Source organism: Phoxinus phoxinus, assembly GCF_949152265.1.
Source record: "Phoxinus phoxinus genome assembly, chromosome: 1".
Classification (NCBI taxonomy): Eukaryota; Metazoa; Chordata; class Actinopteri; order Cypriniformes; family Leuciscidae; genus Phoxinus; species Phoxinus phoxinus.
The window spans coordinates 36,675,673-36,703,380 of record NC_136876.1 but is presented as its reverse complement, the minus strand read 5'-3'; the positions used below and the strand labels follow the sequence as shown (position 1 = coordinate 36,703,380).

Sequence of the window (27,708 nt, the reverse complement as noted above, 5' to 3'; positions counted from 1 at the left end):
GCTTGTTCCGTGTCTTAGGCCATCAATGAGCACTTACGATCGGGAATTTTTTAATTTGGACTTTTCTCTGCTTGCTATTAGAGACATCTCTGCATGCGTTTGGAGACAGTTCCTATATACCTGCATTATATGACTGACAGACAAGAACGGTTTGACCTAAAAATATCAAAATTGAAACTACTGCGGAGACAAAGACACCTACATCTTGGATGCACTTCAGGTAAGCTAAAACATACCAAAATTTAATTTCAAAGTGAACTATCCCTTTAAAGGAGCCTCCCCTTAAAAACAGATCATTTCAGACAGAGGGTCAGAATGAAGTTTGAAAACAATATTTTTTCTATATATATATAATAAAAGTTTTTTTTTTTACACCAAAATAATATCATATATGTATAGATATTATTTTGGTGCAAAAAATATTTGATTTACATTATAAGCGAACCTCAAGGAACATATTAAAATAATAAAAAATGTTTATTATAAATATTTAAAAAGACCCCTTAAATATGTTGACCCAGTTTATCTATTGGCCTTAAGAAATAGGCGTATCCATAAACAAAAATAAATAAATTAAATTAAACACAGAGGTAGTTTTTATCATTGCCTGTACAGAAATTGAAGCGACTTCACGTATTGCAGTGAGGATGAAAGTGAATTTGGTTCTTTAGGATTTGTTTAATAATTTTTTTGTGTGTGTGTTACATTTCGTGAGATAAACGTAATGACACACCTCAGCAGTCACTGTATGCTTTATGGGTTTCTATTTCATATCAAGATGATTGACTTGGTTGAGTGTTTTAAACAGTAACAGGATGGCGATGAATGAAACAAATGCTGTGCATACCAAACGCTGTGACACTGAACAACAGCTTCTCACTTAATCTGTTCGTTTAATGGGCTTGCGTGAGTTCTAAATGTATTAAAGCATTTCATGTCAAAGGCAAAGTCTCTTGAGATACAGTACATACAACTTTGTTGTTTGCCCATGGTTTGTCTTTTTTAATATATTAAGAGCACTGGGTCTTAATTAGTTTGAGATGTCATCATTTATTCACCCTCCAAACCTGTTTTAAAACTGTACCACCATTCAAAAGTTTGTGTTCAGTAGATTTTTTGTAATGTTTTTGAAAGATGAATTTTTTGCCCACCAAGGCTGCTTTTTTAAAATCAGAAATAGAGATTTTTTTTTAATTTTGTGAAATATTATTACAATTTAAAATAACCGTTTCCCTTATAATATATTTTAAAATGTAATTTATTAATGTGATGTCAAAGCTGAATTTGCAGCATCATTACTCCAGACTTCAGTGTCACACTCAATACATTTTTTTTTATTATCAATGTTGAAAACAGCTAAGCTGCTTAATATTTTTGTGGAAATGGTGACACGTTTTTTTTTCAGGATTCTTACGGTACATTAATAGAAAGTTCAAAAGAACAGCATTGATTTGAAAGAGAAATATTTTGTAACATTGTAAATGTCTTTACTGACACTTTTGATAAATTGAATGCATCCTTGCTGAGTAAAACTATTCATTTTTTTTTTTTAAATACTGACCCCAAACTTTTGAATTGGTAGTGTATATATAAATACAAGTTATATTGTATATATGTATATATAACTAGAGCTTTCAAACAAGGGTGCAGAAACACCATAAAAGTATTATAAAAGTTGTTCATATGACTTTATATGAAATGACAAAACAGTACCCAGCACATTCTTTTTCAATATCTTCTTTTTGGCTCCACTCAAGAAAGTAAGTAATACAGGTTTGGAACGACATTAGGGTGAGTAAATGATGACCGAATTTACATTTTTGGCTAAACGTTCCCTTGAAGGTGTACTCATCATCAGAAGAGAGATGCTGGTTTCACCAAGGTCCTCCTCAGTCCCATCTGAAGTCATGACCCACCATTTCATAAAATTTCACATTGAACGGCCTATAAAATTCTCTAAGCTGCTCAATAACTTCCCGGTCAATCTGAACGTGAGTTCTGCCTTTGGACTTGCCCAGACAGCGGGGCTGGCTGCTGCTTTCCGGCTTCTTCAGGCACGGGAAGCCTTTTGTTCGGTTGAAGTAGAAGTGCTTGTCTGTGATGATGCGTTTGAGCCCCAGGAAGTCTTGCACCCGGCCAAGCTCTCCGGCCGGATCCGTGATGAGCCGCTCCCCGCTGACGAAATGAATCTGTGACAGACGGAAGTATTGCAGCCAGTTCTCCAGGTGTAGGATGTACATGCCTATGCGGATGGCATTCCAGGAGGTGTCCACGATGCCTTGACTCCTGTTCTTGAATGCTAGGTCCTCAAAAGAGGGGATGTCGGGCTTCTTCGACAGGGTCTGTGTGTAGTCGGAGATCGCCCTTGTTACCGGGTTTCGCACTACAACAATCAGCTTCGTTTCACGAGACATGTTTGAGATGCGTCGCGGTGCCTCCCGTGTCACAAAGTAACTCGGTGTTTTCTCCATGGTGATTTGGCTGTCCAGAGTCCGCGGCATAAGGCCCCTGTGAAAACAGAAATATTAATCAAAATGAATGAAAAAGCATAGGTAAGGTTCACAATGGTGGCTTTTCACTTAAACCACCTACACTAATATTGTTATATGTGGAAAACAGTAATAAAAAAAGTGTTAATATTCAGCATGCAACTCCCTACTAATGTCCCTACAGACATGAATGATACATCAAATTGTTTGGGTGTGCTATTGCTTTTCCAACCAGTCTGACATTTGACAAACAATAAGGGGGGCGGGGGGCGGGGATTATATACAGTAGACCTACAATGAAGGATGAACCACTCTTTTGACTTGATTAAGCAACCATCTTGCAATCACCTGCAATCACACACACATTTCCTCAGAACATGTTCAAATGTATTATATTTATTTGATGAGACTATAACACAGCTATTTTCTTTTCACAGCCTTGTGAGGAAAAAGTGAGATAGCTTGTGGAATGTGGTCACCCCTCAAATTAGTGTAGACTTCAGCATGACAAATAGGAATCCAGTTACAGAAAGTGACAAAATAATCAGAGCGCACACATGAGGTTTTAATACTCGCCGCCAATATTTCCAGTCTCTTATCTCCCCGGTGAGTGTGATGCTGAAGGGTATGGGGAAATTATCAAATCTCAGGCACATCCTTTACTTCTGCTCATAAATCACCATCACCTGCATTACAGATGCACAATAGAGAGAAAGGCTTTGGCAAATCTGGGACATGCGAAATAGGTCATTATTTTCACAAGTTTTCTTCAAGAAACCATCGAGTCCAGCTTTAGAGTTGTTCTTACTTGAACTGATGAACTACATAAGGTGATATCCACTTGGTCACATTCTGTTGCTGTAGGAGTTAGCGTATTAATAGTGCCGTGAGCAGTTTTTATGGAAAGAGACGCAGAAAACTTCCCTCTCACCTGACAGATATCACTGAAACAGGTGTCTTGAGAAATCACACTAGTTTCTGCGAGTGCCCTAGGCAGAAAGACTGCTATCTGAATGCAGGATTTTACCGTTTAGCTAGTCAGAACGCTCTAAAGTGCCAAGTCATTTTGAGAGCTGACATGTCAATCCAGGGTGGGATTTTTGAGGGAGGGGACAGTATAATTCAGTGGTGTAAGTTAGCAAAACGGCTAATATTTTAGAAATATTGAGACAGTGCCGACGCCATGTGACTGTGACGTATTGCATCATACGACTGTGACGTATGGAGAGCGATTCGAGAACAGCCGACTGATTCATTTTGCGCAGCTTCTCCAGAGCGGCACGAGCTCTGATGACAACGCAACTGTTCCACGATGGGCCGAATCACCGATCGGTCGGTTAGATCCAGCCGCAACCAAAGTTGAACAGACCTTTTGACTGCTTTAGCCCGCCCCTTTCTCCATTCATTTTGTCATCTTAAACACGTTTTTTTTCTCCAGTAATTTTGTCATCTTAAACCCGCTTTTTTCTCCAGTAATTTTGTCATCTTAAACCCGCTTTTTTCTCCAGTAATTTTGTCATCTTAAACCCGCTTTTTTCTCCAGTAATTTTGTCATCTTAAACCCGCTTCTTTCTCCAGTCCTTTTGTCAGTTAAACCCCACCCCTTTCTTACAATAAACTGCAAGCTTACATTCAGATCTGTCTCCATCCAATCAACAATAAATGCATAGCAAAGACTCCACCCTAATTTCTTTTTTAATAATCCCTTTCACTCTGATGTACTTCACAACATGGAAGAATAGATCTCTGGCTACTTCCGTTACATTGCGACGTAAATTTGTAAATTTCGACTAATTTTAAAACACCATGTCTAAAGCTTGAGGCTGTCTACACTGGATGAGACAAAGCGACCATTGCAAATCCATTTGTTCTTTATGTCAGAACAAGTAGCACGAACGCTTGAAGTACGTAATGGCTGGGAAGAACTCAGAAATAGAATGGGGCATCAGTTTACTGTTGGGAATTTGTCGTCGCATCGCGCCACATCCAGCACAGCATCACTGATTATAATGGGTTCTATTTGCTATTCGTGTCACACTGCTCACGTCTGGTGTGTGGTGTAAAGGTCCAACCTGATCTCACAAGAAAACATTGACACTTTTTTTTTTACAATGTGTCAGTCTCGTATAAATTTGTACGAAAATGTATGATTTAAAATAAAAAAAAAGTAAGCATGAAGGCCCACCCCTGAGTATAAACATCACTGGGACGCAAGAAGATTGTATGAAAACCTTTGAATGAGATTGTAAGAACTGATAGGAATTATCTAGCAATTTGCCAAAACGGTAAAAAATAGTTACGGATTCCCATGAGATTGTGTTGAAATGCCCTACAAAAAAAAAAAAAAAAAAAAAAAAAATCACACAAACATATATAAAATAAAACATATGCTGTATGTTAAAAACATTTAACATACAAGCTCCCTGCTAATGTCCTTTTCTATGATTGATATAGATATCAGAAGATATCAGATATCAGAGATATATTAACATTTATAGAGATTTTTGCTACATTTAATTAGGATCAATCCCTTATATTTTTTCTCCCTCAGATGGTATTTAAGCAGAGCTATAAATGAACGTTTCATGATTACATCAGCGTTCATCCATTAAATTGAGAATTACAGCTATAAGACAGGATTAGCAAGGGCTTAAGAATTTAAATCTTAGTTATGCTCTGTAATAAAGATGGAAATTTTATTGACCGTCTTATTGTATGGAACACAGGGGTCAGAGTATAACCTCGAGATTCCACCAGCTTCCTCGAGTTTCAGACTCATCCCCGATTCATAATGGGCTTTCCTAAAGCAGGAGTTGCCATACTTTACCTCCATAGTCCTGAAAATATCGATCCATTTAGCTTGATTTATAAATGGTGCGCTGCTGGCCAGGGTGTCTCTGTTAGCCTTAGCGGTTCAGGGCCAGAGGCAGCCATTAATCTAGCATGCGGAGCAATGGAGCTTCACCCACTAAACAACTTTACTGTGTGTCTGAATGCATAGCACCAATCACACCCTGATGCAATGCATACTTCAGTTACATAATAAAACGTGTTATTTCTTTCCAGACATCCATCAAAAATGCACTGACAAAAAATATTATATTGAAGATGTAACACCAGACTTCATTTTCGTTGCAAACTGTAATATTTCCTGCATCACTAAGAGAGAATTTATGCTTCAACTGAAATGAAGTGCACTATAATTTTCCTCACTGAATGATTTTTTTTTATTATGTGAATATTTTTGTGAAATTATTATTAAATTGCATGGAAAAGCTATTCTTTACAATTGCGTGTCCTCCTATACAGAATATTTATTAAAAGGAAGTCTTCGGACCAAACTCCAATTTATTTAGTCTTTGTGCCATTGCCTACCTCGGTACTCACAGTTCTTTATTTAATTGCGTTTGCAAGAATCAAAAGATGCCATGAATTTGCCAGTCTGCCTGTTATCACATCACTGATGCGTCTCTCATCTGCTGTCTTTAGACGGGGGGCTGGCAGGTGCTCTGTTGCTTGCATAAGAGTCTGGTCTTTTTAGGAGAAAATTCATTTAGAGAGAAGAGTGAAGGCTAAGTTAGCTGAAAGCTGGAATAGAGAGGTGCTAATTGCAAAGTGGTGCACAGAAACTGTTGGGACCACACTGAAGAATAGCCAGGGAAGTAGCCATAAGTGGAAGTTGTTCTTGGCACTTTGTAAAACAGTTTTTTGAAAGCTTTCATTTTTGTGGACAATGCAGAAATAAAAGATGGTAACAAGAAATAAACGTAAAACTGAATAATGTTTGTTAGAGCTTCCCTTAATTTTCACTTTCAATTAAAATAGTAATGTTTTATTGAAGGAGATCAAAATAAAACAGAATAGAAAGCTGTTTGTTAGTATTTTTATTCATCTCAATGGCAGTTACTCAGCTGGAGCAGGACCACCGGGAAGTATGTGATTTTAAATCGGCTCAGTTCTGGAACCCTTAACTGTTTTTGAGTCTTTCTCATCTGAACCTAAAATGCTATATGGCTGAGGGTACGTATACATGACAACGATATGCTTAAAAAGGAGACGTTTTTTTCCATCTACAGACAACACCATTGTCAAAACGATCGCCATTCACACGGATCCGCGAAAACGACTAAAAACGCTGTATTCTGCTGTCAGGCCATTAGATGACGATGAAACACTATAGATTTAACACGTAATGCGCATGTGCATAAAGTTGTCGTCTTCAGGGATTTGCATTTTTGTTGTTTACACGGAGACCGTTTTCAAAAACTTTAAAACCCGTTTTCAAAAGTTTGCATTTTCAGCCACCCAAAAAGCTGTTGTTGTGTAAACGAGCGGCTAAAACGCATAACAAGTTTTCCGTTTTTAGTTGAAAACGGTGTCGTGAAACAGCCCCTAATTGTTCACAGGAACTACTATCCTGGGGTGCGTTTCCCGTACAACTATATTGCTCACTGCTTAACTACCATAGTACGATGCACCGTTGGAGAAATCAACTAGCTAGTCACGACTGTTTCCCGAAACCGTATGCCGCAAAGTATCGTTCAACCATGTTGGTTTATGACGTCTCGCGCGTGGTGGACTAATAACTTATTTTAATTAATCTGTTTGAGATCGAATTAACGCTAGATTTTGTCATATAAGTTACAGACATTACATCTGAAGACCATTTAAAAATGTTCTCAGTTATTTAGCTTTATTACCAGACTCAATATTTGGCTCGTTCTTACATAGTTGATAACGTTCGCACATGCGCAGTCTTCAAAAACGGTGCTTTAAATCTCTTGGAAAAATAAAAGACGTAAATTACATTTGTATGTATTCTGAATAAATAACACGGGTTGTACTGAATGTCAGCTTGCTTATTTAGCTAAAGGTAAGGATTTATTCAGTCTACATCTCATGTAAACTAGAAACTATGCTTCTAACCACAGCTCGAGGGCTGTCGTTCCAACCACACAAGTTTGCGATGCTGTTTGCGAACGTTCGTTGGAACGATGGTTTCGGGAAACACCAAATCGTTGAACTATGCTGATAACGACGGAACTTGCGACCATAGTTGGCTAACGATGCTTTCGGGAAACGCACCCCTGAGCTGTACACTATCCTGAGCTGTAACAAAAAGGTGGTGGGGATGGAAAAAGACCCCTCAATATCTACTATAATGAAATATTGCCCATATTTGCCTACACTGATGAGCCAAAACATTATGACCAGTCACAGGTGAAGTGAATATTGTTGATCATATGCTAATATCATGTGAATAAAAGCCTAAATCAAATCTGTTCATCATATAAAGCAATCAAGTCTCTTCAGAAAATTTGGACTAAACCGCTCAATATTTTGAGTCGACAAAGTGGTAGTTGCGTACCTGTCAATGGAGGGATATAAAGCTCTCAGATTTCATTCAAAACATCTTTATTTGTGTTCCGAAGATAAACGAAAGTCTTACGGGTTTGGAACACCATGAGGGTGAGTTATTAATGACATAATTTTCATTTCATCGTCCCTTTAAGCTGCGAGTTACGTTGTTGTATGGGAAATGCATACTAATCAGTCATTAACCAACCCTTGCCCAATGTTTTTTTATTCTATTTAGCATAAGAATAAAAAGACAATCTGAATGTAAATTGTGTACATAGAGTCCTGAAATTGCCAAGACCCTGTAATAGGAAATATTTTAATAGCAACAGCAAAAAAAATGTAAACATTTTAATCACTGGCATAATTCCTCTGCAAACACATAATTAATACGCTTATCATGGTGCAGCAAAGGAAACAATTTTATCTCTTCCCATTGAATTAACTTTGAGGGCAGTCTCTTGCAGAATTAGAGAGAATTAATGCCTAATTGAATTTCTATCACAAACAAGTAAGACATAAAACAATTGCCGCCAGTTTAAAACTCAGCGTTCCAAGGGGGACGTTTCCATCGCAACATTTACTCCAGCTATCTTTCTGAGCCCTGGATTCATTAGATCACTGTATCTGTAGACACAGGCCTACATAATTGAGGATATCCTGATGTCTGGTATCACTGGCTTTCACTTTTAATGCAGACTGACATTCTAATTCATCAGGGGGTTAAGTCACTACTAGCTGCCAACAGATCCACCACCTCAGAGAAATGAGAAATGGCATCAGGCAAAGGTCTGATATTACATCTGAAAGTTACAGTGCAGTTAATTGTCTGCCAGAGCACGATGTATTCCTGTTGTCTTTTCTGCTGAAGATAAGTTTTCAGAGAGCCAGGCAGCTCTTCTGATATGTCTGGGATCTGCTGACAAGGTCGTGAGAGCTCTGGAGAACAAGCTCTGTGAATTACATCGGCTTGTGTCATACTAATACCATCAACCTAAAGTTATCCTCTTAAAGTAAAAGACTCCTGCAGGCCTTTAGTCAGCCCAGGTATCTCTATTCTTGGGCCACATTTTGAGCCGTACGATGAATGCAAAAAAAAACAACATCAGACAAAAAAATAAATAAATCTGAGTGCATGCCGTGCTAAGCGCAAACCAATGTGCCGTTCCTACTGAGGTCATTGATTCTGATTAAAAAAAAGGCTTCTGGCCAACCTGCATGCTGAGATGATTTTCTTCTGTGCCGCACCTTTATGTTTCACACATCGCGGTATGTTTCTCTAATAGATGACAGTGCAGATTTGCAGTAAAATGGACACAGAATGCAGTGACGCTTAAGTCCTTCTTGAAACGATCTAATCTCATTCTACTCTAGGCCAATTTAAGGATTTTTCGACAATGAGATGATGTGGCTTTGACAACTTTTGTAAATAAATAGCATTGCATCTATGATTTTACACAGATGCAATATTCGGAGAGCGTTCAGATGAGAGATACCGTGCAAATGAAGCGTGTCTGTGACAGCGAAGTGCCAACATGATCTCATTAGTATTCATACATAAAATGTGGATCTAGTACAATTCCTTATGTTTACATAGACACACACAAAAAATATGTTTAACATATTGACAGCATCTAAACTTAAAGAGTAAGAATTTTACATAATCAACACCTTAGATATGATTTTTTTGTGAATCCTTTTAGATTAATTGAATATTGAAGTTAAGGAATTAATATGCTGATTTTATTGTATCAATGCTATCACATTTATTTGAACATGTTTACCTGATTTGACATTATAACGGACACATTTATTTATTTAACAGTATAATGGAATGAAATGTTGTCACCTGTAAAGTTGGCGTCAGCTTTTCGACCCGAGGTCAAATTCGAGTTCTATTTTCCCATCACTTATTTTAGATAAAAATGAAGACAATATTCAAAAAGTGGAAATATTTGAATCAGCCAATGCAGGTGAGGCAGTGCTCCATGCTAAAGACTGTAACCTATAAACGGGTCCACAGCTGAATATATGTAGATCATCTCTTTCTTACACACACTCTTATAATACTTAATGGAACAAATGTTCAAGTATTTTAATGACTGAAAAGACACTTCAGACAGCCACTGCAGCCAATGTTTTCAGAGATCATATTAGGGTCTAGCAGCTCATGTGATTTTACTACAGACTATGCTCTCATTAATCTGCCTTTCTGTTTCTCTTTCTGTAACAGTTTAACTTGGAATTGCCTGTTTAGGTTATTCTGTGAAACATTAGGAATTTGACTTTGACTGACTTTGCAGATCCCTATCATATCTATTAAAAAAAGTTATCCTTAAACACTGTTCTGATGCAACCTCAAGAGGGTTTTCTAAAAGTTCAGACGGACTGGGGAATACAGCGCAGCTATAGCAAAGTCATCTCTGTGCTTTGATTGCTGCAAGTCTTAATGTTTTATAGCGCATTCTTTTAATTTTGTATTCTGAACCTTTACTTCAAATGGACACTTGAAAGTGCAGCATTTTGATCCTTAGAAATGTACCAATGTCTGATGAAAAGGTCAGATTTGAATGTTCAGTCGATATGAAGTACTAAACACACTCCTGATGCTGTTTGAGCATGGCTGGGAAGAACTCCGTTTTCCCCTACCGTGTGCTTGAAGCTTTCATGCACTTAAGCACTTCTGTCCAACAATCCTGTATAAAATATCAGGATTAAATGTCCGAAGCTATTTGTGATTCAGGGCTGTGATTTTAGTCCATTTATGTGTGACGGCGTGGTTTGTTGAGGTTTGTTTTCAGCTTATTCTTTCAAACATGCTGTCCATTCCCTCCACTGAACAGACCATAGAAATCGAATGACTCACCCACGGGTATTAAGCGTAACCTGGGCATATTTAGATAATGCATGCTCAGACGCACTCCAATATTGCATTAGCTGAAGACTTGCTTAAACCTACATATGCGATTATTAACTGGGCAGTTATGCTGCCATTTCTGTCTAATTAATCTGAGCCTCATTGCGCTAATTAAAATGCTTTATGGTGGGACAAAGGATTGGATCATCATATTCATGCTAGTGCTGGTCTGATTGGTATTTCAAATGAAAAGCATCAATCAATATGACAAAGATGCAGGGATATACGCTCACAGCGTTTTCGACAGCGAGCCTCATTTCCTGTCCGAGTTCAAATGCTTGTCATCGCTGACACTTCTAATGAGCCCAGCCCCATTAACAATATCCTGAGTCTTCGTAGGGATCGGGCCAACATCTATGGCTTCATAGTTTACTCAGGAGTTTAGTTGGGTTTCTTTGCATCTTCATATACTATGCTACATACAGTAAGAGTTTATTGGGCTCATGCAGTAAACATGTCAAACTGTTTTATGAATCTTTTGGCATTCAATGATTTTAATCCATGTGGCTTTTAATCAGTGGTTTAGAGTCAAATAAAGTATCAGTTTTTTTATGTACAATTTATAGCATTCTATTAAATAAATATTGTGAACAGAGCATTTGCATGGTATCTGACATGTTAAGCACCCAAATTTGTAGAGCATTAGTCTCGCATAGCCAGACGTTTGACTACAACATAAGCTCTAGTCCAGTTTGCAGCTTTATCCGTCCAAAAACCACCCACTTGCACAGGAATTGACCAACATAAAACAGCCAATCACAGTTAGATTTATTTCATGTTCTGTTTAGGTGCGGGTTCATAATCTTGTAATCTGAATATTTGTCTATCCAAGAAGTACAGATTATGGACACACCAACTTCCTATATCCACTAAAATATCAATCATTTTGCATAAAGGTGGATCATATCAGTATTTGTTTCAAACACAAAGACAAGCAAAAAACTAATTAGCACTACTAAGCTGGAAAATTCAGTGATTAGTTCTTCCTCAAAGAGATTAACAGTATTGACCCTGCCTGTACCTTGTAAACAACTTCATTTCAAGGTGAACTTAGTCACTGACTCCAAAAAGTACCAGCCAATCGGATATGCGATTGGATCAGATGGTCAGGGTGGGCCTGATGTCTGAGACTGCTACTACTTTTAGTCTGATCGCCTTTTTAATAGATCGCCAAAAATAGGAGGCTTCTTTAAAAAGATAGCAGGATTTAATCGACAACTTCACACAGAGGAAGGCCCGGAAAATGCCGCTATAACGTAAGTGAGCATCTTTTTTATGTATTTGGACCTAGGCCTATGTGTGTGTAGTCATAGCAGTGAGTGAGTAACATGTGTTAAGGTGCACCGTCACCAGCAGTGTTTTTTCATGTGTTAGGGTGCGCCGTCACCAATGTTTTTTTGTTTTTTTTGTGGTGCGCATAGGCTACTCCTGATTTTGTCAGTCATCTCACCATATGCTGTGTCTCTATGATCCTATCCTGTCCTATTCATGGATGGCCTACTCGTGGACATTGCATCATCACGTGCTGTAGTATGGGGGCCCGCCTTGATAATCCTGCATAAGGGCCCGGTGTTGGCTTGTTATGCCACTGGGCAGAGGTTAGTTGTCATAACGACTGAAAAAGGTTGACATCGAGCAACTAAATCTTGAACTTCTGGGGAATCACTGGTTTAAAAAAAAAACATCAATTCGAGGAGAGTCTGCTGGCATAAAGAGAACGCGACAGAGCTCGTAATAAAACAAGCATCAACATTGCTTGACTTTTTGGTGATGGTGAGAACTGAGGGAATTGAAATGTTGTAAAAGCGATGCGGAGATGGCGTTTTTACTACTCAACAGGTGAGTAAGGTGTTTTATTGAACAGATATATTGCTATATGTAGCTCTCTAACAGAGTTCATTGTAAAGCACACTCTAAAAAATGCTGGGTTGTTTCAACACAATTTTGGGTAAAATATGGACAAACCGAAACGTTGGGTTAAAAATGTCATGTAAAAATTTAACCCAACGGCTGGGTTCGTTCATATTTTACCCAAAATTGGGTTGAAACAACCCAGCATTTTTTAGAGTGCATTATTTATTGTGAAGGTTAATTTCATTATGGTTGTAGCACTGTGCTGTAATTTCTTTTCCAGGAAGTACTGTGTCTATTAATGGGTAAAGCTAGAGTAACGTCTTCAGCTAGTCAGCTTGAGATCCATTCAATCTAAACTGATTATATCTCTTAAGCCTAGTAGTGAATGTTTTTTTAGCAGTAGGATAACCTACAGTCATCCACACAGTCATGCAGAGCCGACAACGACAACCAAAACAATGTTCTTTCATCATGCAAAAAGATAAAAGAAAAAATACCTTTCATTGTATTTTGCATCTGGTTATGGCACGGTGTCATGCTCTGTGTCACTGCCAGGAGAAAGTTAAAGGTGGGGTATGTGATTCTCTTTTTTTGTCCATTTTTTCAAAATCACTTGAAATCCTATTCCTAACCCACTTACAGCCACTGAGTTAGAAGCACTGAAATGAAAATTAAGCAATTTAATCGTCTGTGGAACGGGCAGGACTCGAAAAACTCCAGCCAATCATTTCCAAGACCACCTAGAATCATTGGACAGTAAGTTCGTCAATCAAACGGTCGTACCACCCCCCCCCCCCCTCCCCCGCGTGACCCCTTCATGCGCATACTCAAAGCTTGTGCAACTTACCGCTTAATGTTGTGCCATGTTGACGGTGTTAGCAGGTAAATGATGACGTCAGGCAAAAACTCCAACCTACGCTAGCCTGTCACGCTCTCGCGCATCTGAGTTTTTGCTCGTTCATGATTGCACGTCCATTATCTTCGAATGGGTGGAGTCAGGACCAGCGTTGGAGGAACGAAGGTAGGACCAGTACAAGTAGTTGTGTATTTTCAAAATCTGCCGGCCGTTTTGCAAATCCCATAACCTACCTTTAATTGAAAGTGTTTATTTAGTTTACCATAATTGCAGTAGCTGTGAAATGTTTTCAATCACATCATCATGTGCAGTAACAACAAAGTCACATGATCTCTGAACATATTTTAGTCAGTATTACTAATATTCCTCATTTCCTGGCCTGGAAAGAGCAAATGGCTTAATTCTTCCATCACCGTAATACAGATCATGAATATTTCAACTGCTAAGATTTTCTTCTGGGAGGATGTCAGACCATTAATGACCAGTCAGCAACAGGAACTCGCCTCAGAGAAAGTCTATTAAGAGTTAACCATGAGCCATCCACACATACATTATACCGTGGGTGTAGGTTGACAGCGCTGGCAGTAGTAATGCGACTAAAACCAGCACTTGAATGAATTATAACTCCTTCAATATGACACCTAAAAAATGTGTTATCATTTAAGCCAGACATTAATCTTCAAACCCTTCACTTCTAATGAATGGTTTCTAAAAGCTAAAGCGCTGCCATACATTTGTCAACACAACATGTTCTGTGTGCATTTAAAAATGACTCACTTGCCCTTATAGATTCATCATGCAACGTCTTTGCCGTAATTGCAACATATGAAATTAAACAATAACGATCTGTTGGTATTATTGATCTAGTCAGAAAAAGAAAAAAAAACGAGAACAATTAGACCATCGACTACCCCAAAATAGACTGCAAGGCTGCTGCACGATGATAAATTAACTTTACCGTACACCTCGCCGGGAAAGAGTGTATTTTGATTCAGAGCAGCGCGTTGGCAGACTTCATGTGTTGTTGCTCAAAGAGCTCCTCAACAGAGACTATAAAAAGATGAAAGGACCTAGACTTGTCAATCTCCAAACTCATTTGTGTTGGAACTGAAACATCTTTTGCATCTCAGCAGTGCCACAGTATTTTTGGTCTCATTTACTTCAGATACATCCCTGAGAGGAGGAGGAGAGCTCAAAGAGGTGATGTCTCCTGGATACTGGCTTCACTTCAGAGCACGGTGGTCCAACGCTCACATTTCAACGTGAGATGCGCAACATCACACGCATTTGAAGTCAAATACGACCATCATATTCTATAGGTGTGTCCCAATTTGCATACTTGTGCACTATTCTACACGCTTTGTTTCTAGTAAAAGTATGTTCACACTGAAAATTCCAAAAAGACCCGAAGGATGCACTTAATTAACTGAATAAACAAAGTGTGGAAGGTTTGACACCTCATGCACTCAACGCTCACAGCTTTCCTCACGTAACAGATTGAAATGGCTCTGAATACTCTGAAGCTTGATGGGAAAATAACCGTATAAAGTTTATACACTAGATTATTGAGTACATAGTGCAAGTACATGGTGTATAGTACATAATTTGGGACAGAACATATGTCATATTGTTGTACTCTCAAATCAATCATACTCACACGCACTTTAAATCACTTTATACTACTGGGCAATTGAATGTGTGAATCTGATTGGTTGACGAACGTTCTAAGGTGTGCAATTATTTTCAGGGAAACGCACGGTTAAAGTAGTTCCAGCCAGGTCTTGACCGCATTACAGTTCTATATCACTTCGCCAAATCACTTTCAAAGGTGTATACAACCTACAGAACCAAAACCCACAGCGACACTGACCGAGAAAATAAATATAGTAAACAATAGGATAAAAACTACAAAACTAACAGTTACGCTATAGCAGAGACGCTACTGCCAAACACTGTTGAGAGACAGATTAATTTGCATATTCTCCCCCCCCCTCTCTCTCTCTCTCTCTCTCTCTCTCTCTCTCTCTCTCTCTCTCTCTCTCTCTCTCTCTCTCTCTCTCTCTCTCTCTCTCTCTCTCTCTCTCTCTCTGACAAATATCTTACAAATATCTTGAAATGCATCATTAAATTATTTTTGAGGTGTGGTAATCGTAGTAGAAGTAGAATACTCCACTCGTGTTGTGGCCACATTACAACCTCGGATGTGCATTATTTTTCTAATAATTCACAGTCCCGTCGTCAATTATTTATTTCTTAAATTGCTTCTAATTTCACACAGCCGAGAACTGTGTTGGATGGTTTTGTAAAAAAAAAAAAAAAAAAAAAAAAAATTGTCAATGTTTATGAAAAATGTTATGGTATTGTTGCTTTATTATCCCAATTAAGTTCAGCCTTGTATCAGTGGCATTGTCAAAACACAATATGTTATCATTCATTTCAAAGCCACAGACAGAGTACTGCGCACTTCAGAAGGTTGTGGAAGTGAAAAGTGAGGCGAGCCAAAGCTTTCATTGTCCAGCGGGGAATAGGCCTGATCCACCCACAAAGAAAATGCTTCATATTTTTCTCTCCTGGTTTAAAGGGTTCATTGCAAAGCTGCAGGATATAATGGGAACATTATCATGGAATAATAAGAAGCAGGCTTACTCAGTATGTGGCAGAAATGCAAATGGCTGGAAGGACACCTGAACGCAAAACACAGAACGCCTGCACTTCATCTTATACGTGATCCATTGAAGCACAAATAAAGTGTGATCTTAACAGAATTTCATTGTGAATTGTCACATTAATGACTTCACACTTTGGACAAAAATTAGATGTTCTTGTCTATTAGCATTAAAATAGAAGCCTTAAATAACACTGTGTACTAATGTGTTCATACAATTTTTTTTTCCTTTTCATTTTCTTTATGTAGCTATTTTAGGGTAATGGTCATAGATGATGCGTTCAATGGCAGACATGGTAGCCATTCCCAATAAAGTCATGCATCCATACAGTATCTACAAATAACTTCACTGCACACCATCTCCCACCACCATCTTCTCCCATAAGGTGCACTTGTGAATATGCATTGGCGTGTGAATTGATTTTAAAATGGGAAATGGTTATATTTATGCACTGGAGCCTGAAAAATGTGATACATGATATCTATAGCTCTCTCTGGTGCCTGTATATGCACTATACAATCTGTATACTGTACAGAGTACTGTATGATGTCAAAGGGAAAAATACACACATTATAGGGGTGCAGCGGATCACAAAACTCACGGTTCGGATCATTTTTCAGATCAGCCAAAAAAGGTCTAACAGTATTCAGGTACCCAAATTGAAAAATCTAATGTAAAATAACACTGCTTAGTCTTCACTGTGTAAATTAAATATAATTAATCTTTGTTAAAACTACATGAGACTTTGTTAAAAGGATTTTTTTGTTGTTCGATTAACATTGACTCCGACAGCAGCAGGTATATTAGCCTCTGTCACTTTAAGAGCTAATGCACGGATCCAATATAATGATACGCATCCGTTTTTTTCTCAATTGTTTACGTCTACTTATAACCAACTGCGTTTACGAGGATACTCGCCAAGATGGGCAGTTTGAGATAATTATGGCCCACTAAGACCCCTTACATTATCATTCTCTCCCTCACTCCAGCTGTTATTTTCTTCGGTCGAGACAGGTGATGCAGAACATGCCTGCAGACCTTAACAAAACTGCTGATGCTCCAAGTTTGATGGGGACAATTTATGAATAGCAAGTCATTTTTCAGATGCATATAATTATATGACTTTGATTTTAGCCACTTTAGAGCATGAACTTTTCTCTCTCTCTCTCTCTCTCTCTCTCTCTCTCTCTCTCTCTCTCTCTCTCTCTCTCTCTCTCTCTCTCTCTCTCTCTCTCTCTCTCTTTATTTTTAATTTATGCCACTCCAGTATAACTATTATATTTTTTGGTATATTTTTGGGTCATTGTCCTGCTGGAAGATTAATCATCTCCCAAGTCTTAGTATTTCAACAGACTGCAGCACGTTTTTCTCCAGATTTTTTTTTCTGCATCTCCATTAATTTCCCCTGTCTTTATGAACTGAGCAGCATCCACAGAAAACCTACCATATTAAAATATTAGAATAATATTTTAAAGTTTTGTGTTCAAAAGTTGCCTTCATCCGAAATCTCTGCAGTTGTCGACGTTGTCTGCAAACATAGCAAAGGCTGGATACAATTATACTTTATGCATAAGCATATCAACATTGCGACTACCAATGGAGCAACTAGATTCATTGAATTTCATTTACAAACATTAGGGTTGTGTGGTCTCTTAAGGCCCAATATACTTCAAGCGAAATCAAAGAACGAACTGATGTGATGTAATTTTCGAACAAAATCAAGCAAGAAACGAACTTCGTTTGGAGTTTGTGTTGGGAGTTCGAAACAGCTTGCCAGCTTGCTCTGGCTGCTAAACACCTTCGTACTACAGTACCATTGGTCAATGGTGATTACTTAATAGGTATAGGTGTGCGCGGGGGCTCCGCCTTATTTCACGTGAACATGTTAATGATGTTATTGAAAATCTAAATTCTGGTTAATTTGGCCTGTGCAGTTGGTCGAGGTCAGACATATGTGAGTGAAAACATGAACACACTGGAGAGCTGCTTTATAGTAGAAAACTGCAGCTGTACTGATACTGTTTTTCATGTTTAATATGGTCGTTTTACTCCTAAGCGAAGAACGAAAAAGAACTTCACATGAGTATATTGGGGCCTCAAAACTGGACTGAAAATACTCATCGATATTCATCGCACCCTGCTATTTCCCTTTGTACCCCTCTACCATCAGGCAGAAGGCTAGGAAGTATCAGATCCAGAACCACTCGTTTTTCTAATAGCACTTACCCGCAGGCTGTGAGGGCCCTCAACTCACACCAACAATCCTTATCTGTTCTGCTTACACAGCGACGTCCTCCTCCATAAGGCCACTAAATGCACTAGCACTTTGTCTGATCTGTTTGACTATTATTCACTCATTTGTAGCAACCCAAGTATCTGTTGTTTTTTTTTTTTTTTTTTGCACATGTCATGTCTGATGATGTGTTGTCATTCTTGTCCAATAGGCGACTGTCTTGTATTGTCTTGTGTGAGCCAAATCACCAAAAGGAATTCCAGGTGATTTGTGTCGTTTTGGCAAAATAAAGACTTGACTTGACTTGACTTTATCCTCACCAAGGCTGCATTTATTTGATCAAAAATACAGTAAAACATTAATACTGTGAATTTTTAAAAAATGTTTTCTATATTAATATCTCTATATTAAAGCAATAAGGGTTATTGCTTTTATAAAAGGGTTAATCCATGAAAATATTCATTTTAATATTTATTTTATTCATAAAATAAACACCAGCAACAAAAATATAACGTTATTAACAGCCCGGTCTCACCCCAAAACGTCATATACTGACGGGTCTTGACCATATGTCAACATACGACGAAAAGGGTACCCCTATAACGTCAATATGAGACGCAGACATAAGCGCACCAGCAGCGCCTCCTAGCGGTACCCTAACGCATACCTAAACCCAACCATACCCGAATCGTCACACATGGACGTTAAAGGGTACCCTTTTTGTCGTATGTTGCCGTATGGTCAAGACCCGTCAGTATGTGACGTTTTGGGGTGAGACTGTGTTATTATTAACACATGTATTCCTCCGCCAAGCAATGTAGCTCCAAAGAGGTTGCTAAGCAACCCATGCAGCAACAAAGAATCACAAATGGCTGTTGTGCAGTAATACTAATGTAATGCGGTCACAGGTGTATGTTTGTTGAGTAATTTACAACGGCCTCAACCAATCAGAATCAAGGACTGGAACTATCCGTTTTATAAAAATAAATTATTCCTGTGATGGCAAAGCTGAATTTTGAGCATCATTACTCTGAAGCACGCTCATAGCGGTTGACCAATCACGACACACTAATCCAGCCGACCAATCAGAGCACATAGTGCTTTTCAGAAGGAGGGGCTTCACAGAGACAGAAACTAAACATAATGTTACTGACAGACTGAGAAGAGAGGTGCTGCAACAATGTCGAATATGTGAAAAATAATCTGTTTTTGAAACATTCAAGCATGAAAACCTGTACTTCACTGTCGGGAACTCGTTCTAATATGCAATGTTCGGTTATAACGAAACACAGCCTATAGTGTTAAAGGTTCATGGGACTTAATTTTTCCAACAAAAGATTTGTCCTTGGTCTTTATGGTGTACAATTTTCCTAGAAATGCACTACATTGAAGCAGATTCTCCAACACGCATATGTGTTTTTACTGTACGTGAAACACCTCAGCTGCTCTGGTGGTCTCAGATGATGTTATTGTGCATAGAAGAAAACTTTAGGGGTGATTTACACGCATAAAAGCAAGGGAAAGATTTTCATGAAATTCTTTTAGTTCCACATTTTTGTACTCTATTTAGTAAATTGTCTGGCTTTTTTTACTTTGCATTTCAGAGTAACTCAATAAAACGTGCTACATTCTAAAGGGGTGAATGCATTTTATAGGCCCGGTATATGCACGATTTAATTTGCACAGCAGAGGGCCAGTGGAATGCCATAATGTATGATAATATATGATGACTGCTTCTCTTCAAGTATTCTAAGTGAATCCGAGCTCTCACCTTCAGGTCCTCAGCGGTTCTGTGGTTTGTCTCTAGAGTGACTCGGAGCATTCAACATTCATCCTTAATCCAGTCAGTCCCATAATGGACTCCCATCAGCAGACGTACTTTCTCGGAGTAGTTCATATTTACTCGCCGCTCTTGCTAGTGGCACTCATGTCTAATGAGTAATTTACACTAAAATCACCAAATCAAAACATCTCAGTAGCTTGCCGTTCTCTGGGGCACATCCAAGAAAGAATTGTGCAGGTAATTAATGCTACAGGACGATCTACAACTCTCTGAACCATACTGGGATTAGCCATTCCCGTTAGTGATGCAGGGGAATAGAAAGGTCTCTCATGTGCATGGAGAAATGTGCGGTTTTCCCAGTTAAATAAGCTCTGTCCAACTTTCTGTCCTTGTCAACCTTTCCGAATGCTCCTTTCCCTTTCGAGCCAATTAATGGAGGACCAGGAGGAATTTCTTGGCTCCAGCAAATGTTAAAAGACGTCTCGTACAATCTGAAGATTTCTTAGGGAATCTGCTTGAAGAACTTCCAACTATAGTAAAATCAATAGAATTCAGATGCCCTTTTAAGTTTAGATGGTGTGTAGTGCAGAATATTTGTTTGATTTGTTGAACTCCTTGAATATGAAACCTACATCAGCAGGCTCACAAGTGCCCCCTCATAATGGGAAAACAGGTTTGCCTACAACAAATGAGGCCATAATGATCCTTGTCCATTCTAAAAATAAAGTAATGAGCATCCACATATGTATTACATGTCTCTCGTAGGCTTCGGAGGAGTGGTAGAGCACACAAAACTCAACAATTTATGAAATTGTCCAGAAACCTTGCTTGCACTTTAAGGTAAAAGGAGATATCTTATTATTTCAAGCAAGGAGTTTGTTGCTCCATCTAGGACAAATTCTAGTAAAAACCCAGGGGTAATCTCAACAACGCTACGTGAATTTAATGAATGGGCCCTGTCAAGACAAAGACTGAAGTAAAATGAAAAACCATACTCTAAAACACATTATTAAAGGGCTTTATAAGAAACTTTGGACTTAATCAGCCAATTCATCTTTCTCATTACTTCTGCCCTTTATTGCAGCCCTTATTGGTCCACTCCTTGCAAGAAGTCAGTGGCTAAAATAAAATGGCTTTCAGTGAGGATTAGGGCGACTGTTTCAGTGTCTTGGCCTCTCTGGCATTTTAATTAACCCATCCACAAATAGTATTGATGAGTTTCTTAGTGTGAGAATAAGGGGAGCTTGTGCTCATTTTATAGGCATGGTACTGTATGTATGTATATATATATATGCTCGAGATTAACGCTTGTCCGCTTGGCATGATCAATTATTTTTTGAAGCGGCAAGTAAAAGAGAATTTTACTTTCCTGACCAGACAAGTATCATTTTTTAAAACATCAATAACAAAACATAATTGGACTAGATCTGCTACACTGCTGAAGGTGCTAAGGTTACTGCTGTTGCAGAGCAAGTACAACTTGCATCTGCTAAATGCGCATGAAATGAATGGAAACAAGCTTCTGCTGCTAGACAGAGGTATACCTCCGTACCAGATATGGGCAGTAGAGTGCGGATCGGGCCGCATTTTTCTGTCCGAGCCCGGCCCGCGTCTGACAGAGCAGTAACTGAACCCGACCCAACCCGGCATTAAGATATTTTTGTCCGATCCCGACCCGAGCCCGACACAGTTAAAATCTCATTTTCTCATACTAATGACTCATGTACGTTTGTTTGTGTGGAAAGCCCGCTTTTATTAAGCAACTGTAGGAAGGCATTCGGAAATGTCAACAGATGAGCGCATCAGCGTACACGCGGGAACAAGCGCACGTTAACACAGACGTGCGCACATTATGCACGTGTTTCATTGTCACGGCTACATAAACAAATTTCCTCACGCAGGAAGACGAATGTTAGGGTAATATTTTACATTTATTTTAATCACAAAAACAAATCTTTGCATCAAGGGAAACAGGCCCATTGTCTATACCTACATAATAAGCTGTTTTACATTCAAAATGTTCAATGCCTATCGCGCTGATGTGACCGAGACCGACCCGAACCCGAACATCATTTCTAAATATCTGTCCGAACCCGGCCGGCCCGTCGGGTCCCGGGTCGGGTATCCATCCTCTACAGGTGGTGCTGGGGAGGTGAAGGACTAGAATAAGAATATGCATAATGCACAATAAGTTATTGAATTCATTTGGATGCGTCATGGTTATAAAGGGAAGTGGTAATGAATATGTGAATTTGATTATTTGTGCTCTGATAGTTTGTTTCGGTTTTTTTTTGTTATTTTTTTTTTGTTTTTTTATACAACATATCAATAAACAAGTAGCCTAGTTAATATTAAATGACTTGCATTTTAGACACAATATTGAGTATTTTGCCAATGAACATAGCTCCAAACAAAGCCAGAGCAGAACTGTTGTGCATATCCGAGCAACTTCATTACAGAATGACTATTTTTGAAAGAATATTAGCCCCTTTCACACATACAGTACAGTCTTTACTGGGAATTTACTGGTAAATTAGTGGTAACAGATCATATGTGAACAGGACCTTTTAGAAAAAAACTGTAAATTGGTTCAGGCAATTTACCAGTAAGGGAAGTTGTAACATTACCTGTAAATTATCGGTAGAGTGCTCTGTGTGAAATGCTTTGCAGTTGGTTACTATTGTGTGTCTCATGTTTTTAAGAGCAAAAACACATTCTGTTTGATCATCCATTATGCCTTTCACTCAGACATCAAAAAATGGTTGTCCAATTGAACAGATAGTGAAACTAAAGCACTTCTCTTCATACGGGTGAATGAAAACAATGGCGTGGCATAAAGCGTTTTTTTTCCGATGACTGACATCACAGAATATACATGTATTATTTTGCTGATGATGTGTGAATGGTATTTTACCGGTAAAGAGGCAGAGCGCTGTTGCTTGTGTGAACAGCATGTGAATTTCATTCTGGAAATTTTACGGTAATTTACCGTGATGAAGTGTAAAAGGGGCTAGTGACACATTGACCCATTCAGCCATTTCAACAAATCAGTCGCTTGCCGCTGCCTACTGGTGGTTTAGTTTCATATTTAAAAGTATCATTGCATTTTTCCCAACATGTTATATTAATGTATATTTAAAAATATATATTGTTTTACGATCTCTTTATGAACTTTTTGAAGTGTCAAAGTGGTAGTTGCATAGCTGTCAATGGAGAGTAGAGAAATCTCTCAGATTTCCTCAAAAATATCTTCATTTGTGTTCCGAAGATGAACGGAAGTCTTACTGCACCCACACACCGGACGCGAATAGCGCGTCAGGCGCGAGTGATTTCAATGTTAAGTCAATGCAAAGACGCGTTACATGCGTTTTACGCGCGTAACGCGTCTTTGCATTGACTTAACATTGAAATCACTCGCGCCTGACGCGCTATTCGCGTCCGGTGTGAACGCACCATTACGGGTTAGGAACGACATGAGGGTGAGTTATTAATGACAGAATTTTCATTTTTGGGTGAACTAACCCTTTAAACAGTCTAAATACATATTGGTGCCACTTCAGATGCAGCTTCCGTGTTTCCTTTCCAGTGGAAATTTTGTTGATAGTGATTTAATTTGCTAATAGCCCTATAGTGTCTTATTATTCTAATTAAATGTATTGATAAAACTTAAAGGAATAGCTCACCCAAAACTTTGTCGTGAATGCACCCATGACCGATTGCTGTGGCTGTAGATTACAGGTAATAATGTTGTAAATAACGACATCTTTGAATTCCTTTCTTTTTCCCCCCGCATCTTTTTCTCCCCATGTCCAAATACAAGGGACTAGCATCGATCCGCACATCTCACAAACACATCTGCTTCAATTGATTTCACCATAGAAGACTGTGGGTGAGTGGAGTTGCCCCTGAACGAACGTAAATAGAGGAGAAGTGTGTTTTATTGTGGTTTCCAGACAACGAGCAGACTGAACAAGCAGCAACACCTGCTAATGGCTGAAGGGCTACTCTCACACAAGTATGTACTGTTGGCTTCTATGGCTTTTCCCCCTCACGTTTGGACATGGCCCATGGGGAGTCCTCTCTGTCCTGTCTGAGCTGGGATGTGATGTGTGTGTGTAATTACTGAAGCTGTGCTGCAGGCAGACGCCGTGCTGAAAGAAGGAGGGCGGATATTGTCTCCCAGAGACCCCTGCACCACGGCCCTACACGCCACACAGAATCGACACCGACTTCTTGCACAGTCGAACGGCTCCCCGATGGGTATTTGAATGGCAGCCCATCGGTAGAAAGTGAAGAAGGAAAGGAAGGAGTTGATTTTAATCTTCCCACTGATCAATATGATCCATGCCTTTCTCTGGCAGGGTTTATGGAAGGTTTACTCTTGAAAGAGATCCATTGACCTTTATCTGCATATTTCCCCCCTGAAACCGAACACTGCAATCACTCTGTGCCATTCTGCTCTGGATCTCTGGCCAAAACGCTATCATTCCTGCTCTCTCGGTATGACTTACTGCTAACATCTCCTTGTCAGCAGTTCGAGTTTTCAGCTCTTGTCTTACTGCCACCACAAAAAAGGCAGTTTTCATCATTTTTGCACCCTGCTGATATTACCTTTATAACATTTCACCCATTAGGCAGTTCTTTTTCTTTTTCAAATTTGTGCAATTTTGAAGAATGTTTTGCTTAAAACTTACATTTGGCTCTTCTATTAATATTATTTGATTAAATTAATTTAATTTAATTATTTTGTTTGTTTATATTTATTATATTGGACCATGATGGATGCTATCCAAGGAATAACTTTCCTTTTTAAAGCAAAACCTAATATAAAAATTTAATCTTTTTTTTTTTTATGCACGCACAGTATCACACATAGTTTGTACAACTTTTGTCATGTTCAGAATACTGAGTTGATTTACTGAGCACATCATTTTATTGGTAATTTGATTGACTTTGAAATTCCAAGAATTCTGAATGGAGTTTGCCTAAAACAAAAAGGTTTGTGGAACATCTGTTATTTCCCCCCTTCTTTTTCTTGCAAACAGCATCAGAGACTGTTTTTTTTCATCAGAGAGAAACAAAAAAGAATATATATATATATATATATATATATATATATATATATATATATATATATATCCACGATCAGGTTTCCCTCACTAGTAACGGAATGTAAAACCCAAAGTGAGCTGGAGTGATTAAAGTCACCATGAAATCAAAATTTATCAATTAAATTTTTTATGGAATATTGCAGCATTTATTATGATTTATACATGCACATCATCAATATTATTTATTTGATTTTCTCTTGTAATCTTTAATCAAAATAACTTTCCCCTCCATCTTGCAACAACATCTCTTCTCTTCTCTGAGGATGTGTCTACTGGTGGGAGGGCGGGACAACTTGTCACTCATATGAGATCATCAAAGCAATAACAAACCATTCAATCAATTCCCAATAGACAAAATCAAGCCCTCCCCTAAATGTTTTCTTGTTCGAGAAGCCATTTTACTCAGATATACAGTACGTAAAAATAGGGAAGAGAACACAGCAACTTCTGTTTCATGTCGATTGTAATGAGATCTTTGATAAGGGAGAGAAATCTGCTTTTAGTCAGTGCACTGCTTGCAGTAAAGCTTGATGCTTGACTTTTGGAAGTTGGAAGTATTTTTATTGGTGAAAAATAAACATAAACATGCAATTTTTTTTTGTCTGAACTGCAAGTTTCTTAATATTAACTTCATTATTAGTAATATATCATTCTTGCAATTGTGCTGTAGTATTGAATATGCTCATGTGTGTGATTACCTGCTGCCAATTTTTAGTGCAGCATCACGTGTGTGATATTGCGTTCATTTAATAAAGACATTTTTAAACGTTTTTTTTTATTATTATTATTTTTTATTAACTAGAATGCCAATGCAAAAAGCCATAAAAAACCTACCTGTACCATTCCAATCCGTTGTCATAATTTCTATCAAAGAAATGTGGTTCGGTCCCAAGAGCTCGAACATCTGGATGAATCCGGATGAACTCCAGAACAGCTCTGGTGCCTCCTTTCTTAACGCCAACTATAAGTGCATTGGGTAACTTCTTATTCCCGTATTTTGGCGAATTACTGTTATTACTCTGCTTGTGATCTACCACATCTTGTGTTTTCTGAAAGGCTGAATGTTTGCTTTGGTTGCCAGTAAGGTTCAAGAGACCCACAGCCCTCGTCTCATCCGAGAGAACTCTCGCTTTCGCTGATATAGTGCAATAATGTGACTTTTGTAAAAGTTTTTTACTTCCCATGTTCTTCAGATGGACGCAGCGGTGATCCTCCAATCTCTGGCTAGGCATGATTGTACCGGAGCAGAAGAGGATGCTGTAGCATAGATACATGAAACACAAAGAGATAGTGAATATAAAAATAAATCTTCTGCTTAATCTGTTTGAGGATGGCACGATTCGGCTGGACAGGAACCTATATGCCATGTCTCCATGGATGAAAACAAGGCATGTTTTTCCCCGTAAGTTTCTCTGTGAGGTTTGCTGGTTGTCTCGAGCTCCCCATCAACTCCGACTGCGCGAACTTACATCTCATTTGGGAAAATGATAGTTAATATTTCCGAGCGGACACATAAGATGACAGGAAGTCTGAGAAGAACATGTATCGATAACAAGGTAAAGTTTCCGAATGAGCAAAAAGACAAATGCAATTCCACTGCCCTTTAGTTTCGACGTCGCGTCACTTTTGTAGGCTACGTGAAATCACCTCATATATCTGGACTCCAGCAACTTGACTTGACTTGATTCTGTGCTGATATAGTGTTGAAAATGTTTAAAGTAATTCCTTTGTTTGACCTGGTAATGTGACACAGCATCTTTCTAAATGTAATCCGGTTTGGAAATCGCATATTCCAGGTCTAAAAGGCACATTTTGCTTCCAAGTTCCCAACGCGAAGCCGCGCAGCGCTCGCCCGGTCACCGTTCAGCTCATGTTTGTGTCTTTCTGAAGTTCTCAAGAGCGGCTTTGCGGCAGTCAAGCGCTCGAGATCAATATTTAAAGACGACGCCTGACGTCACGTCATATTTTCATATTCCTCGTGCGTCTGTCTTTTTAAAGGAGTAGCCTACTGCACGGCTGCGTGTACCATTACACTAAGTGCCATTATTCTGCTTAAATTCTCATTTGCATTGCGTCTAAACGAATTGCATGCGACAAGGGAGTGGAATCTTAATCGGTTCTTCAATTATACTAAATGATGTTTATAGTTTTACAAAATTACTTCTCATAGACCCGAAAGCAAACACCTCTCTGCTTAAAACTATAATTTATGAGATTATCACACCAAAGGTGTTCAGAGATGGTGTGCACAATCGATTATGTTATTCACAGTATTGCACTAAAAAATTTCACGTTCCTGCTTAAAACATAAAAAGTAGCCTATTTATGTTTAAATATTTGAGCCTCAAATTCTAGATTGACTTTACTGTTGGTCAGAAAGAGCTGCATATATTGGCTACATATTCTCATATTATTTCCAGTTAAATTTATATATTAAATAA

At 38.6% G+C, this 27,708-nt stretch overlaps 1 protein-coding gene across 1 annotated transcript; it reads right to left on the bottom strand.

Annotated features, from left to right (window-relative positions):
- Positions 1-886: 886 nt before the first annotated feature.
- Positions 887-27,153, bottom strand: hs3st2 (heparan sulfate (glucosamine) 3-O-sulfotransferase 2). Its single transcript, XM_079609618.1, has 2 exons — positions 26,102-27,153; positions 887-2,508 (listed from the first exon to the last, which is right to left on the bottom strand). The coding sequence occupies exons 1-2, from the start codon at positions 26,632-26,634 to the stop codon at positions 1,890-1,892; spliced, it is 1,152 nt and encodes a 383-aa protein (XP_079465744.1). The 5' UTR covers positions 26,635-27,153; the 3' UTR covers positions 887-1,889.
- Positions 27,154-27,708: the final 555 nt, after the last annotated feature.

Bases quoted from the DNA above. Each gene is read 5' to 3' on its own strand.
- hs3st2 (XM_079609618.1), bottom strand. From the start codon at position 26,634: ATGGCATATAGGTTCCTGTCCAGCCGAATCGTGCCATCCTCAAACAGA. The intron at 2,509-26,101 runs GTAGGTTTTTTA...CTGTTTTCACAG, and splicing joins AACGGATTGGAATGGTACAG to GGGCCTTATGCCGCGGACTC.